The sequence below is a fragment of the Bos indicus genome, chromosome 13 (genome assembly GCF_029378745.1).
Source record: "Bos indicus isolate NIAB-ARS_2022 breed Sahiwal x Tharparkar chromosome 13, NIAB-ARS_B.indTharparkar_mat_pri_1.0, whole genome shotgun sequence".
Classification (NCBI taxonomy): Eukaryota; Metazoa; Chordata; class Mammalia; order Artiodactyla; family Bovidae; genus Bos; species Bos indicus.
In genome coordinates this window covers 26,155,318-26,172,932 of record NC_091772.1, presented here as the reverse complement: position 1 = coordinate 26,172,932, position 17,615 = coordinate 26,155,318, and the positions used below count along the sequence as shown (strand labels likewise).

The following is a 17,615-nucleotide window of genomic DNA, read 5'->3' as shown; positions in this document are numbered from 1 at the left end:
TCTATTTCATTATATTCATTTACTCATTAGATTGGGAGCCTCTCATGGGCAAGGCAGTATCAAAATCATCTTTTAAAATCTAGCTAAGTATTCATGAATAAGTAGTTAATGAAGGCATTAATTTATAATTGTGCAAAGCACTTTGCTTCCATGGATCTAAATTCCCTGGATCTTCCAGGATCTAAATTCCCTGGATCTTAAAAATGAAGATCCAGGGAATTTAGAAAAGATAGATTGGTCTCTCAGAATATGTTTCAACTGGCAAGGAATTTAGTATATGAGTACACTAATTTTTTAAAGTTATTTTTAGCATACTTAATATGTAACTGGCTTTACCACTCAAATAAGCATAAATAAATGTAAGTGTCTCAAAAGAGGAATGGTGCTGTGGTATTCATTAAGCATTTTATGTCTCTTAAGGCATACACAAATATGTTATAATCTCTCTAGCTGTTCGTCATAACTCATAATTAGTTATGCTGCCACCAGATGGAGTAGGAGGCTATTTAAATGACATTTCTTAAGAAGCACAGAAAAGAAGACTTCTCTTCAGCTGAACTATTTTTCTTCCCATACGTACCCTGACCACCACTCTGACATTTACATTTATACATTTACATGCACACACATACCCCTAAACCATTACACACAAGTTGCTCCTTGAGTCAAGGCACTAAGGAACGCTGTTAAAATGCAAAACCATGTAGTGATACAAATGAGCAGAGATGAAGAAGGCATAAATCCATTTAAATGGTACCACATGAGGACTTCCCTGGTGGTCCAGTGGTTAAGACTCTGGTACTTCCATTGCAGGGGGCCAAGGTTTGATCCCTGGTTGTGAAACTAAGATCCCACATGCATAGTGTGCAGGTTATCATGCAATAACTTAGTTTATTCAGTTAACTAGTAGGCACTAAGCAATAATGATGTATAGGACGTGTAGAGTTGTGATGAGGCACAAAGAAATGAGAGAAAATGAAGAATGCATGCTAACCTAGAACTTGGATTACTACTCTTGGGACCAGAGTTGGTGACATCTACTTTTTAAAATTTAAGAAAAAAACAAACAAACTGTATTGTAACCATATGACAGATAGGCTTAGTTGCTTAGTCGTGTCCGACTCTGTGACAGTACAGCACAAAAGTTAAGAGTTAAAATGAGTTACAAAGTCAAACAGATCTGAATTGTTGATCTTAGGTTCCCCAAATAACAGTGAATGGGTTTCTTAAATTCTCTATGCTTTTGTTTATTCAAATATAAAATGAGGATAATATCAACATACATGTTGGCTATAAGAATTTTACAACTCTAAGGTCATAGCCTATCATGTCATATTACTTCATTTTGATCACAACACTTATTAGCCACATGATACAATCTTCTTTTTCTTTTATTGTCTATCTCCACCAGCCCCACATTGGAATATATAATCCTTAAGGGCACAGATGGTATTTGTGTTGTTCATCACTGCATTCTCAGTCTGGTTCAAGCACTCAACAGATGCTCAGCAGGTGGATGATGAATGGAAAGAAGGAATGGAGGGAGGTAGGCAGAGAGGGAGGGAATGAGAAAACAAGGTGAAAGGAAGAGGTGAAAAAATGAAGAGGGCTAAAATAAAACTTTAAAAATGGTGGAAATGTGCTAGTGAATGTTGATTAAATAATGACATTAAAGTTTCTCCCATCATTTAGCATACTCTACATGATCACTTTTATGGGCCCCATATTTAAATGCATGGATGGCCTAACCCAATTTTGAACATTTAATTGTCCCCAGTTTTTCTATACTATAAATAGTGCTATGAAACACACATATACACCCTGACTGTATTTTTAAGTCCCCATGCACCTATATGACCAGTGTGTTCTCTTGGCAAAAACTCTATTAGCCTTTGTCCTGCTTCATTCCGTACTCCAAGGCCAAATTTGCCTGTTACTCCAGGTGTTTCCTGACTTTCTACTTTTGCATTCCAGTCCCCTATAATGAAAAGGACATCTTTTTTGGGTGGTAGCTCTAAAAGGTCTTGTAGGTCTTCACAGAACTGCTCAACTCCAGCTTCTTCAGCATTACTGGTTGGGGCATAGGCTTGGATTACCGTGATATTGAATGGTTTGTCTTGGAAATGAACAGAGATCATTCTGTCATTTTTGAGATTGCATGCAAGTACTGTATTTCAGACTCTTTTGTTGACCATGATGGCTACTCCATTTCTTCTAAGGGATTCCTGCCCACAGTAGTAGATATAATAGTCATCTGAGTTAAATTCACCCATTTCAGTCAATTTTAGTTTGCTGATTACTAGAATGTAGATGTTCACTCTTGCCATCTCCTGTTTGACCACTTCCAATTTGCCTTGATTCATGGACCTGACATTCCAGGTTCCTATGCAATATTGCTCTTTACAGCATTGGACCTTGCTTCTATCATGATGGTGTGATCACTCACCTAGAGCCAGACATCCTGGAATGTGAAGTCAAGTGCACCTTAGAAAGCATCATTACAAACAAAGCTAGTGGAGGTGATGGAATTCCAGTTGAGCTATTTCAAATCCTGAAAGATGATACTGTGAAAGTGCTACACTCAATATGCCAGCAAATTTGGAAAACTCAACAGTGGCCACAGGACTGGAAAAGAGTTTTCATTCCAATCCCAAAGAAAGGCAATGCCAAAGAATGCTCAAACTACCGCACAATTACACTCATTTCACACGCTAGTAAAGTAATGTTCAAAATTCTCCAAGCCAGGCTTCAGCAGTATGTGAACCGTAAACTTCCAGATGTTCAAGCTGGTTTTATAAAAGGCAGAGGAACCAGAGACCAAATTGCCAACATCTGCTGGATCATGGAAAAAGCAAGAGAGTTCCAGAAAAACATCTATTTCTGCTTTATTGACTATGCCAAAGCCTTCGACTGTGTGGATCACAAGAAACTGTGGAAAATTCTGAAAGAGATAGGAATACCAGACCACCTGACCTGCCTCTTGAGAAACCTATATGTAGGTCAGGAAGCAACAGTTAGAACTGGACATGGAACAACAGACTGGTTCCAAATAGGAAAAGGAGTACATCAAGACTGTATATTGTCATCCTGCTTATTTAACTTATATGCAGAGTACCTCATGAGAAATGCTGGACTGGAAGAAGCACAAGCTGGAATCAAGATTGCCGGGAGAAATATCAATAACCTCAGATATGCAGATGACACCACCCTTATGGCAGAAAGTGAAGAGGAACTAAAAAGCCTCTTGAGGAAAGTGAAAGTGGAGAGTGAAAAAGTTGGCTTAAAGCTCAACATTCAGAAAACGAAGAGCATGGCATCTGGTCCCATCACTTCATGGAAAATAGATGGGGAAACAGTGGAAGACTTTATTTTTGGGGGCTCCAAAATCACTGCAGATGGTGACTGCAGCCATGAAATGAAAACACGCTTACTCCTTGGAAGAAAGTTATGACCAACCTAGATAGCATATTCAAAAGCAGAGATATGACTTTGCCAACAAAGGTGCATCTAGTCAAGGCTACGGTTTTTCCAGTGGTCATGTATGGATGTAAGAGTTGGACTGTGAAGAAAGCTGAGTGCCAAAGAATTGATGCTTTTGAACTGTGGTGTTGGAAAAGACTCTTGAGAGTCCCTTGGACTGTAAGGAGATCCAATCAGTCCATCCTAAAGGAGATCAGTCCTGGATGTTCATTGGAAGGACTGATGCTGAAGCTGAAACCTCAATACTTTGGCGACCTCATGCGAAGAGTTGACTCATTGGAAAAGACTCTGATGCTGGGAGGGATTGGGGGCAGGAGGAGAAGGGGATGACAGAGGATGAGATGGCTGGATGGCATCACCGACTCAATGGATATGAATTTAAGTGAACTCTGGGAGTTGGTGATGGACAGGGAGGCCTGGCGTGCTGTGATTCATGGGGTTGCAAAGAGTTAGACACAACTGAGAGACTTAGCTGAACTGAACTGATGCATCTACATGATTTCTTCAGTACAGAGTTCTCGAATTGAAACTTGTGCATTTTATGTTTATTAAACAACACCCCAAATCTCATCCAAAAGTTTCTACCAATTTACACAACCATCAACAATGTACTGGAACACTTAATTTCTAACATTTTACCAACATAGGGACTTATTGTTATATATGTATATGTCATTGTTTGAATTTGTATTTCCTTATTACTCACGGTTATAGACAATATATTTTTATGTTGTTTTATAAATTGCTGATGGATATTTTTTGCCAATTTTTCTATTGGATATTTTTCTATTTCATATTGATTCTTTAGAGAGTTTTATCTGTTCTTAGAGTGAGAACATTAATCCTTTGTGCCATCATATCATACCAAAACACTTTTCTCCAATTTGTTCTTTAATTTTGTTTTAATTATTTAATGTTATACTTAGTCCTAAAGTTCACCCTTTACAATTCAAAATCCTAGTGACCAGGAAAAGTAGACATTCTTTACTGCTAACAAAAGTAGCTTTAAGGAAAGGTAATCTATAAGTGAGTTAAATAATTTCCATAGTAACAAGAGGAAGAAAAGATTTGAATCTCTAAACTCAAGCAGGGAGACTCAGCTCTACTCGGAGCTCATAAAACATTTTCTTGTTAACAGGTACACTAGGGGATGCATGCTGTATGCTGAGATGAAGGCCATAATTTTTTAAGATCAAATTTCTTCTGGCACTTTTATTAATATACACCACACATACTTGTCAGAAGAAAAGTAAAAACGAATAGGAGTTGAAAGTATTATATTTTATTTGAAATGCACTTGCCTTTAAATATTTAGGGAAAAGAATCTGTCAAAATACATTTTAGACTGTGTCAAGTTCAAACTACTGGAGGACTGGCTAGTAAATTATGGAATGGGATAACTCTTAGTAAACTCATTATATCTTGGATAGATAGAACAGTTCATCATCTGTAGAAATCCTGAACTTTGATAGAATTCTTTAAGAAGTGAGACAAAATCCTTAGACAAATCCTTAGACAAAACAGTTTTATAGCCATGCTTCCCGCAAAGGCCCTCCAGCATCAGTAGGTTTTTTCCTTCACTTGTCCCCTGAGCCTGAAACTCCTAGTCAAGGAGAGAAGATATGTGCTACTTATGTCATTAGTTTCCCTGATAATACCTATGGCTGCTAAAGTTAGCCAATAAAGCAATCAGTTTGCAGAATAAATCCATTTGCTGCCTCCGAACCCTTTTTAACAGTTCTCCAATAAACTGCTGGAAGGTGGCAATCGTGTTTTAGCTCAAGTCCCACTCATCATTAGAATGATGACTAATCCTACTTAAACAGTATCTGTATTTTAAATAGGAAGGCTTCGAAGCTTCCTGGAAAGCTGGAAAGTTTTCAAGACTAAAACACGTGAAGCACCAGCAATTTGGGCACAGTGGCTGTGATGTTTGGAATAGGGCGGCTTAGGGCAGGCTTCCTCGGTCACACTCTGCCCTGCACCTGATTATAAGCCTGGGGCTGGGCCTTCAGGCTTCTTATGTCCTAAGGAAGATCATTTGAAAGTTAATTCAGAAATCATGATTAGGGATTTCCTGGCATTCCAATGCTTAAGACTTCACTTTCCAATGTAAGGGGTGTGGGTTTGACCCCTGGTTGGGGAGTTAAGGTCCTGCATACCTTGGTGGCCCAAAATCCAAAACATAAAACAGAAGCAGTATTGTAACAAATTCAATAAAGGCTTTAAAAATGGTCCCCATCAAAAAGGAAAGAAAGCAAGCATGATTATACATCTCTAATTTTCAAGCCTAGCGCTTCAAGTTTCTTCATATATATACTTAAATATACTCATGGAAAGAAAAAAATATGTAAATAATATCAGGCATCATATTATAAAATCAAACATTTCAGTACAAATGATTACTTCTTATATTCTCACCTTCTATAAGAACAAAACTGTGAAATTAAACGTTGTGATACTTTTGCCTTTTGGTAACTCTTGGAATGGCTGAGAAATTCTTTCAATGAATGGGTCCTTATATACAAGTAAGACATAAAAAAATTCACCTCACAGGAGCTAGTGTGATAAGGTTCCTATTTGTAGATTCAGTCCCCACCCCCCCAAATGGCTTACTACATGAATCATGCTAGATTTTAGAGTATATACATTATTGCTGTTGTTTTCCAAACTCTTGAGTGTCCCCATTTTACATGAGATAAAAGCCATTTAGAGAGAATGATTGCTGGTTAGGTACATAACATGTAACCTTAGGGTTACACAACTAGAAAACGAAAGCCCTAGGATTTTAACTCAAACTTTTTGACCCAAAACCTTTGCAATATAAAAAGGGAGATAAAACACAAGGAACAACTTTACAGAGATTAAAACCAGTTGCTGGATTTTAGAATATCATGAAGGTAAGGACAGCAGCTTTGACAGTGCTGAAATCTGAAAGAGTGAAGCAGAAGACAAACTTAGAAGCTTCTTAAAACACAAGGAAATATTTAAAAGATAATACAGTGAGAATATGAAAAAAACAAAAAAAGCCTGGAGACCCAACCTATACTTAACAGGAAGTCCTAAAAGAGAAGCCTAGAAGAACTAGAGCAGCAGAGATAATATAAGAATTAACACAGAAGAGATTTCCCAATATCAGAAGAAAGCTCAGTATGAAATCTAAGAGTAAGGATCATATTTTTTGCAAACTCAATGAAGAAGAACATATTATGATGGTAAAAGTAAAGAAAGAAGTCAGTAAGCATTCAGATGGGAGATTTTGTTCCATAAAAGACAAAAAGTGGGCAATCCTGAAAACTGTCAAAAATGTTCAGTTCTAAAAGATATACGAAGCAATGGAAGCAATAATGGAACTCTGAAAAATATATAATCCCCAAGTTCTTCCCTAACAAAGGTGTTGTCATGTAAAAGCCACAGTTGGTGGGTGGGTCAGATAAAACATAGGTACAAAGTTACCCTTTTCTGAATAAACTTGAAGATACAGATATTTAATAATGATAAAAGATGAGTCAAAGTTAGAACTCAAAGGCAAAAAAATCACATTTTGAAAGGTCTTATGATGAGCTACTAAACCAAATAAACATTTGGAAGAAGTCCAAATCATAAATCTAAATGCAGTGAGAGCCAAACTATATTAAAGAACTGCTTTCCCTTTGAAACTAATGACGACTTTTATTGAAAATTGACTGAAACGAATTATAGATTAAATGTAGTAAAATGGGATGGGGGAAATGAGGAAAAATAAAAGTGCCAAATTTCTCATTTACATTCAGAAAAGTGGAGTGAAAAATAAAAGAACCAAATTTCTCATTTATATTCAATAAAGGAGAGTGAAAATAAACGTGATATTGTGTGATATTTTAAGAGTTCAATAGAATTAAAATGTCTGGTAAGAGTCAAGCTCAACATTGTAGACCTCAGGAAAACGGAAACAGAGGGAAATATTATCTATAATAAACCGATGAAAATACATAACATCATCTTATGTTCAGTGTAAAAGCTGGCCAGTATTAGAACAAAGTTTCAGAAGAAAATTTTGTAAATTTTTGTAAATTTTTCTTGGAAAAATTTATAGAAGTTTTCAGAAAACTGTGGAACTTCTATAAAATCCCTATAGCCAGCTGCACTGAAGATACTGGTTCTTAACATCGAACCATTCTATTCTTTTTCATGTATTATGCTACACCTCCCTTCCATAGATGTCAGAGAAAATGAAATACACAAAAGAGCTAAGCATAAAAGGAAAACCACAGACTTGTTATTAATTCAGATTATAAAAGATAATATATGAGAGTATCCATATAATTGAGACAATACGAATCATAAAATCAATTTGTAAAAAGTGACATATAAGGGAGACAAAAGTTTGAAAATTACAAAACACTGCTGAAAGAAAGGAAGGAATACATGAATAAATATAAAGACATCCTGTGCTCACGGATTGAAAGACTTAATACAGTTAAGATGACAATCTAGCCAAAGGAATTTACAGATTCAATGCACTCCCTACTAAAAAATTCCAGTAACGTTTTGACAGAAAAACATATCCTAAAATTCAGATGGAATCTCATGAGACTCAAAAATGACCTTGAAAAGAACAAATTTGGAGGCTTTACACATCCTAATTTCAAAACTTACTACAAAGTTACAGTAATCAAAATAGTATAGTCCTTACATAAAGGCATAGATCAAATGGAACAGACTTGAGAGTCCAGAAATAAACTCACATGTGTGTGGTCAAGTGATCTTTCATCAAAGTGCCAGGACCACAAATGGGGAAAAGATATTCTCTTCAACAAACAGTGCTGAGAAAATTAGGTATTCAAATGCAAAAGAAGGAAGTTGGGCCCTTAACTTACAACAAATACAAAAATTAACTAAATCTGGATTGAAATCTAAATGTAAGGCCTAAAATGATAAAATCCCTACAAGAAAACACAGCAGGAAAGCTTCATAACACTGGCTTTGGGAATGATTTCTCAGATATGACACCAAAAGTACAGGCAATCAAAGAAAACATAGGTAATTAGAGTCCATTAGAACTTAAAACTTTTAGGCATCAAAGGAGAGGTAAAAGATAACCCATGGGATGGAAGAAAATGTTTGCAAGGCATCTATGTGATAAGTGTAATATTCAGAATACATGAAGAACTCCTACAACTCAGCAATGAACAACCAACCAATTCAAAAGTGAGCAGAAGACTCAAATAGACATTTCTGCAAAGAAGATATACCAAAAAGCACATGAAAAAATGCTAGACTGCCACTAACCTGTAGGAAAATGCAAATCAAAACTACAATGAGAATTCACTTCAGATTGATTAGGATGGTTATTATAAAACAAGCAAACAATAGAAAAAAAAAAAAAATAGTAAGTGCTGGTGAGGATGCAAAGGAATTGGAACCCTCATGAACTGTTGGTGAAAATATCAAGTTGTCTGGCCTCTGTGGAAAATAGTTGCAACCCCATGGACTGTAACACACCAGGCTCCTCTGTCCTCCACTATCTACTGGAGTTTGCTCAAATTCATGTCCATTGAGTCAATGATGCTATCTAACCATCTCATGCTCTGCTGCCCCCTTCTTTTGCCCTCAATCTTTCCCAGCATCAGGGTCTTTTCCAATATTATTCATCAATGAAAAGAAAAAAGCACTAGGTGGCTCAGACAATAAAGAATCTGCCTGCAATGCAGGAGACATGGGTTCAATCCCTGGGTCAGGGAAGATTCCCTGGAGAAAGAAATGGCAACTCACTCCAGTATTCTTGACTGGAAAATGCCATGGACAGAGGAGCCTGATGGGCTACAGTCCATGGGGTGGCAAGAGTTGGGCATGACTTAGCAACTAAACCACCAAAAGAAATGAAGTTCTGATACACACTACAACATAGATAAATATGCTAGGTGAAATAAGCCAAACACGAAAAGACAAATAGTATAAAAGTCCACTTATCCGAGGTACTCTGAAAAGACACATTTATAGAGACAGAAAGTAGAATAAAGGTTACCAGGGATTAGGAGAACAGGGAGTTGTTTAATGGTTTCAGAGTTTGGTTTGGGATGATGCAGAGGTTCTGGAAATGAATAGTGGTGATGACTGCACAGTGATGTGAATGTATTTAATGCCACTTAATTGTACAGTTAAAGATGGTAAATTTTATGTTATGTGTATTTTACAATAAAAAAATAATACACTGCTCCTTTTCTTACCAAAATAGGCATTAGAACATCATAATTAGCCTAGTAGAATTTCAGCCACATTCTACATTAAAACATCTAATTTTCCAAACCAAAAATGAGCACTTATAAAATCACTTGTCAATTAATTTCTAATTTAAAAAAAGACATTATTGCAGGACTGGAAGGGAAAATATAAACTGTACTATGTTCCCTTTAAAAAATGACTATCACTATTTTTTCCAAACCACTGAGCTCAAACAAAACATGTTAAAATAGTACTAAGAATAAATCAAGCAAAAGATTATTTTCAGAAGTGGAATAAGCTGTTGTACCTTCCGGTATACCTTTTTTCTTAGAAATTTTCACTCAAAAATAAATTGTACTAACACTTCACATTATTAAGCTGTAAGAGGCTATGTTCTCTCTTCAGAATAGCTAATAGGAAAAGATGGGACTTGTCATAATATTTGGTAAAAAAAAAACCCGATCATTTCTAAATATTTAATATTCAGGATATTTAAAATACTATTTTAAAAATTGCCACTGCTTTAGAAGAACTTGCTGAGCTCAAAATCACTCACAGTTTATTGACAGATTTATTCTTTAACCCAGGACAAATACATATAATTATTTCCTTAAATGTTTGTCCACAGAAAGTTAATTTACTCTGTGGTGTTGTATTATCAGCCTCGACCAAAAACATAGCAGAATCTAGTTTGTGTTTAAAATGATACAATGTTAAATAACCTTTGACCAATGATTGCTGGTACCTACCAACTAGAGTTGATACGTTAGGCAGGAGCAAACCTCATTGAACTTAAGATACTCATAACGAGACTAAATAATCTGGTTTTAGAGCCTGCACACTTATCCGTGAAAAGCAATAAATATCATAAAGCTTTCTACACATGAAAAAAATTAATGCTATGTTGGGAACTGGCTAAAGAAATTCTTCAAGAAGCCAAAGAGATGATATAAAAGAATCTTTTGAGGTTTTTGGGCTTCAGGCTAAACAGGGAGAAACATTCTGCAGAAGAAATTGTCATAATAAAGTTTCGTATTTTTCAATTCCTGTTTCTCCTGAGAAGCTAAGGAATATAACTTTCATACTCTAGTTGTATTATAGAAAGACTTTGGCTTAATAGAGAAGCGATTAGGATTTGGAACAACTCTATTTGCCTAAGAAGAGGTCAGTTCATAATAAAAAGGAAGATCATAACCAGGGTACCTGGGTTTACCTTGGCTTTGCGAAAGCGGTAGACCACCAGCATGCTCAGGAAGTCCAGCAGCATACACAGGGCTTGAAAGGAGATGATAGCCAGTCGCAAGTACTTGTCTTCCTGGACAAAGCAGGGGCTGTCGTCAGCACAGTAGGGGCAGCCCTCGCTGCATGGCAGGCAGACGTGGACTTCTTCTGACACATCCTTGGCACTTTCTACAAAATGGTGATCCGGACCCCTTCCTGAAATTTCCAAATAAAACCAGTGTCACTGCACCTTGGAAGCAGGTGAGACAGAATCAAAACACATCCTCCCTTCTTCATTCCTTTTCCCTCTAACTAAAAACCTTTTTTCAACCTTCTTGCTCAGAGAGTTACTTTGCTTTTAGACTCAAACAAAATTCTTTTCATCCTTTTGATTTAAAAAAAAAATGTCATTTGGAGCAATTGAGGAAAATTAGCAAAAATGGAACTAAATCTCCTCAGAGGCAGGGAACAGTTTTCTGTCTTTATTTCACTATCTTCCACTCCCTAATGGAAACTCCCTATGGTCACAAATCATATTCTATAAATATTTGCTAAAGAATTAACCAGAAAAAAAAAAAAGGATGAAAAAGTTGTATCATTCCTGTACCAAGTAAATATACACAACACTTTTGGAACCTCTTGACCTAGATGGCACAGAATCTAAAATGAGGCTTTGACTGCTCTTTAATCCAGCAGGGATTTCATCCACCAAGTTCATTAGGTCTAAATTGGATAAAATGGCACTTAATCGACAGTTGTTCAGTGTGCAATTGCCTAATGATGCTGCATCCTCTGCCCAGAGGACAGTCCATACTTACAGGCTATCGTGTAATTTCCCACTCTGCACACCCATAGGACATTTCCACACTATTAACTAACTGCTGTTACTGATCTACCTTTAGTTTGGGATTCTTATGTCTTGGTTATCAAACTTAACTTAGCCCTGAAGCCCAAGAAGTAAGAATTCTCTCTAAATGTTGAGTTGGCAATGCTCCGTCACTTCAGTCATGGCCAACTCTTTGTGACCCCATAGACTATAGTCTTCCAGGTTCCTCTGTCCATGGGATTCTCCAGGCAAGAATACTGAAGTGGATTGCCATGCCCTCCTCCAGGGGGCCTTCCCAACTCAGGGAATGAAACCGTGTCTCAGGTCTCCTGTGCTGCAGGTGGATTCTTTACCCACTGAGCCACCATTTAGTGCTGACAAATATGCAGTTAATAATATACACTTAAAAATCCTCAAACCTATTTCCAATCCTGACGTCAACATGAAAGACGTGAATATGTATTCAGTTTAGTATATAACACAAACACAACTTTGACTGACTGAGGAATTTGCAAAATTTGTTCTGGTTAACAGAATTTTAAAAACACAAAGTTTAACAGAAAATCTTTATTACTTTCAACTCCTGTTCAGTTCAGATCAATCATTCAGTTGTGTCTCTTTGCAACCCCATGGACTGAAGCACACCAGGCTTCCCTGTCCCTCACCAACTCCTGGAGCATGCTCAAACTCATGTCCATCAAGTCAGTGATGCCATCCAACCATCTCATCCTCTGTTGTCCCCTTCTCCTGCCTTCAATCTTTCCCAGCATCAGGGCCTTTTCAAATGAATCAGTTCTTCACATCAGGTGGCCAAAGTATTAGAGCTTTAGTATCAGTCCTTCCAATAAATAGTCAGGACTGATTTCCTTTAGGATGGACTGGTTTGTTCTCCTTGTAGTCCAAGGGACTCTCAAGAGTCTTCTCCAACACCACAGTTCAAAAGGATCAATTTTTCGGTGTTTAGCTTTCTTTATGGTCCAACTCTCACATCCATACATGACCACTGGACTCCTGCTGAAGGTTCACAATCTTTATAAAATATATTTTTGTCTTCATTTCTTCACAATAGCAGACGTAATTGAATATTTTTTTGTTGGTGCAGGATATACTACTGCTTAAAACTCTTCACTCTGTTACACAGTGAAAAGTGTATGAATGTCAGCATCCAGCAGATAAGGCTCCCATTTCTAGACAGCTCTGAGACATTAGGCAACTCACCTGACCACTTTGGGTCTTAGCTTATTTCTGTATGAAATATGAATTGCTGTGGTATTAAATGCAATAATGTATGTAAATCACAATGCCTGGCTTTCTCTTCTTCTCCAAATCTGGGAGATGCAAAGAGAAATTAGGAATCCATTGATGTTTTAAAGAAAGGCATTACTGCTCAAAAACAAGCAGGTTACAAGAAAGAACTGAGATACGGAGGCAGTCAGTGGGAATAAGCTCCATTGCAGACAGGTTAAATTTGATGTCCAACTCCTTGTTCAGGAGAAATATACAACAAGAAGTGAGAAATAATGCAAGACTAGAGTCTGGGAGAAGAATCAATGTCAGTGAAAGAACCCACAGAGAGCTCTGGGGGTAGACAAACTATTTATTAAGGATTTCAAAGAGGGAGAATCTAAACAGGCAGAAGTTTTCACAATGTCATAGGAGAAAATGGATTTACTGGAACATGCTGGAATGTGATCAGAGAGGACACCTGAGGGAAGACTATGAAGTTTAATGATTACTGGATCCTTCATTGACCTTTAAGACAGTAGTTTCCAGACAGTGGCAGAGACTGAAATTAGGTTGTCAGAGCCGAAAGAATAAATATATGATAAAAATAGAATATAGTTTCAATAAATGTTCCATTGAATAAAAAAAAAAATTGGTCTTGCAGAGCAAACAGACACAAGCAATCAACAAAACAAGTAAGTAATTTAGTCTGTTAAAACTGAGCGGTGCCGATAGAGCCAATATTTTATAATAACTATAAACAGAACATAATCTTAAAAAATTGCAAATCACTATTTTATACACCTGTAATATGTAATATTGGATAGCATCTATACTTCCATTTAAATAAATAAATAAAGTTTGAATAATATTAAAACACATACACCCACATCAAGTGAGAAGTGCAGAAAGGAAAAATGAGTGGAACAAGGTCAGGGCAATCAGACATGCCAGAGTGAGAATTACAATTTTAAATTAAGTGGTTAGGATAGACCTCATTCTATAGGTGATATCTGAGCAAAGACTTGAAAGAGGTAAGGGAGTTAGCTACTCTGACCTGTAGCCAGTACAAAGATCCTGAGGGGGGTGCATACCTGGCACATAGAAGGAAGTACAAAGAATCTGGGGTCACTGGAGCAGATTGAGTGTAGGGCAGTGTGGTGGAAGGCAAAGTCAGAGAAGTAACAGGTCCAGATCATACATGGCACCCTGGGCCACTGTAAAGGCCTGGATTCTTCCCTCAGTAAAACAGAGAGCCATGGCAGGGTTCTGAGAGGTAAGTGACACGATACACCTTACGTTGTCAAAGGATTACTTTGATTATGAAGAATATACTGCAGCAGGTAAGGGTAGAAGTGGGGAGATTTATAAGAAGCTGTTGAGAATAATCCCGGAGAAGGAAATGGCAACCCACTCCAGTACTCTTGCCGGGAAAATCCCATGGGCGGAGGAGCCTGGTAGGCTGCAGTCCATGGGGTCGCTAAGAGTCAGACACGACTGAGCAACTTCACTTTCACTTTTCACTTTCATGCATCAGAGAAGGAAATGGCAACCCACTCCAGTGTTCTTGCCTGGAGAATCCCAGGGACGGGGAAGCCTGGTGGGCTGCCGTCTATGGGGTCGCACAGAGTCGGACACAACAGAAGTGACTTAGCAGCAGCTGTTGAGAATAATCCAGGTGAAACTTGACAGCTGCTGGGGCCACAGTGCAACAGTGAAAGCTAGCTGGATTCAAATGGATTCAAATGAATGTTGATTCAAATGAATCAACAAAATTTTCTGATGAGCCGGCTATGGAATGAAAGAGAAAGAAAAGAATCTGGAGTGATTCCCAGGTGTCTGGTATGAACTAGTGGATGGAGGAAGTTGCTACCAACCAACATGGAGAAGAATGGTTGTGGGCCAGTCTTTGGAGAAGACGGCAAGTTCAAACTTGACATTTCAGTGTGAAAATATCTACTAGAGACCCAGGTGATAATGTTAAGTACATATCTTGCTATATTGGGTTTGGAATTTGGAAGAAAGGTCTAGAAGGAAGATAAAGATACAAAGGTTACAGGAATTTAGACAGTGTTTAGAGCCAAGAGAAGGAATGCAGACAGGGAAGTCTCCCAGGACATGCCAGTGTTATTGCCACACAAAATCTTTAATCACAGAAAACTTTCCTTGGCTGTGACTCATATTTTTAAAGGGCACTGTATTATTTCTTTCCACAACTGCAAACATAAAAAGCTTCAACAGAAAAGCAAGCAAGCAACCAACCAATAAATATTTTCTCTGGATTTAAATACGACCTCCCACTACCAAAAGAGCTACAGCTGCGGTCCTGGTTTGGGTCTTCCAAAAGCAGAGCCTGAGACAATGACCTGGATACAGATAACTTATTTGGGAGGTGATTTACCATATGACCTTGCAATCCCACTCCTGGGCATATACCCTGAGGAAAACATGGTCCAAAAGGATACATGCACCCGATGTTCATAGCAGCACTGTTTACAATAGCCAAGACATGGAAGCAACCTAAATGTCCATTAACAAATAAAGATGTGGTACATATATACAATAGAACATTACTCAGCCATTAAAAATAATGAAATAATGCCATTTGCAGCAACATGGATGGACCCAGATATTGTCATACTGAGTGAAGTGAGTCAGACAGAGAAATACAAATATTGTATGATATCACTCATAAGCAGAATCTAAACAATGATACAAATGAACTTATTTACAAGACAGAAAACAGACTCACAGACTTAGAAAACAACCTTATGGCTCCTGGGAGGGAAAGGGGGAGGAAAGCATAGTTAGAGAATTTGGGACTGACTGCCATGGGTAACCAACAAGGACCAACGGTAGAGCACAGGGAACTCTGCTCAGTATATTGTAATAACCTAAAAGGGGAAATAATTTGAAAAAGAACAGATACATGGATATGTATAACTGAATCCCTTTGCTGTATGCATCAAACTAGACACTGTTAATCACCTATACTCCAACAAAAAATAAAAAGTTTTTTAAAATTGATTTTTTTAAAAAGTCATTATTAAGTTGGATGTCGCTGTAGGTAATGGGGGCTCCATCTTTGCAGGAGTGCTCTAAAAAGTGCATATAATGCTCCTCAGATTTGTCTCTGCAAAGGACAGAGGTGGGAGCTTAGGCAGCAACTACCAATCCCAGTCCCACTGGTTGACAGCTGTTCCCAGAGGACTTCAGTATGCGCACACTCTTAGACAAGTGCTGGGCAAGCTTAGAGGGCTTCAGCAGAAGCCCTGAGGCAGAAAAGAAATTCTGGACACACTTGGCAGTGAGATCCTGGCAGCATGCCCCCTAACTATCACAGTAGCTAACATCTGAGGTACATCAAGGGTATGTGATGCAGGGTATGAGGGTGTGTACACGTGTCTGCGTGCACGCACACACAAATGCTTCTAAGTTACAAACTCAAATAGAATACAATTTGAATGGTGTCCCCTGGGTTTGAAGACCATGCTGACCATAAGCTGGACTGAGAGAGAAAAGCAAGCCTAGGACTGGTAGGCCTCAGAGACAACTCTAATTACATTGCTAAACACGTTCCATGTTTACAAAGTGAATTTGCAGAAGCAGTTTATTCTTGCCTGTGGTCTTTTCCTTTATAATACTGCGTCTCAATCCATTTATTAAAGATTATACAATGAATTCCTCCCAGTTTAAACTACCACATTTAAAGAGTGGAACCCTCTCCAGTTCGCATTTGATTATACAGACTGAAGCCGAATCGCACTATGGCGAGACACTCTAATAATCTGGGTTGATCAAACTACCCAAATCGGAGGCTCAATGAGCTTAAATCATCACCAAAGGAAAAAACCTTAATTTCATGTTCAGTTCAGTTCAGATCAGTTCAGTTGCTCAGTCGTGTCCAACTCTTTGCGACCCCATGAATTGCAGTACGCGAGGCCTCCCTGTCCATCACCAACTCCCGGAGTTCACTCAAACTCACGTCCATCGAGTCAGTGATGCCATCCAGCCATCTCATCCTCTGTCGACCCCTTTTCCTCCTGCCCCCAACCCCTTCCAGCATCAGAGTCTTTTCCAATGAGTCAACTCTTCCCATCAGGTGGCCAAAGTACTGGAGTTTCAGCTTCAGCATCATTCCTTCCAAAGAACACCCAGGACTGATCTCCTTTAGAATGGACTGGTTGGATCTCCTTACAGTTCAAGGGACTCTCAAGAGTCTTCGCCAACACCACAGTTCAAAAGCATCAATTCTTCGGCATTCAGCTTTCTTCACAGTCCAACTCTCATACCCATACATGATTACTGGAAAAACCATAGCCTCAACTAGATGGACCTTTGTTGGCAAAGTAATGTCTCTGCTTTTGAATATGCTATCTAGGTTGGTCATAACTTTCCTTCCAAGGAGTAAGCGTCTTTTAATTTCATGGCTGCAATCACCATCTGCAGTGACTTTGGAGCCCCAAAAAATAAAGTCACACTGTTTCCACTGTTTTCCCATCTATTTCCCATGAAGTGATGGGAGCAGATGCCATGATCTTCGTTTTCTGAATGTTGAGTTTTAAGCCAACTTTTTCACTCTCCACTTTCACTTTCATCAAGAGGCTTTTCAGTTCCTCTTCACTTTCTGCCATAAGGGTGGTGTCATCTGCATATCTGA

The 17,615-nt window shown here is 38.1% G+C and overlaps 1 protein-coding gene across 1 annotated transcript in view; it reads right to left on the bottom strand.

Annotated features, from left to right (window-relative positions):
• GPR158 (G protein-coupled receptor 158) overlaps window positions 1-17,615 on the bottom strand; it is a 301,001-nt gene that overhangs the window by 120,010 nt on the left and 163,376 nt on the right. Inside the window, exon 4 of the mRNA XM_019972812.2 lies at window positions 10,898-11,121. Within this exon, the coding sequence (XP_019828371.2) occupies window positions 10,898-11,121 (224 nt within the window). The remainder of the gene's footprint in view (window positions 1-10,897; window positions 11,122-17,615) is intronic.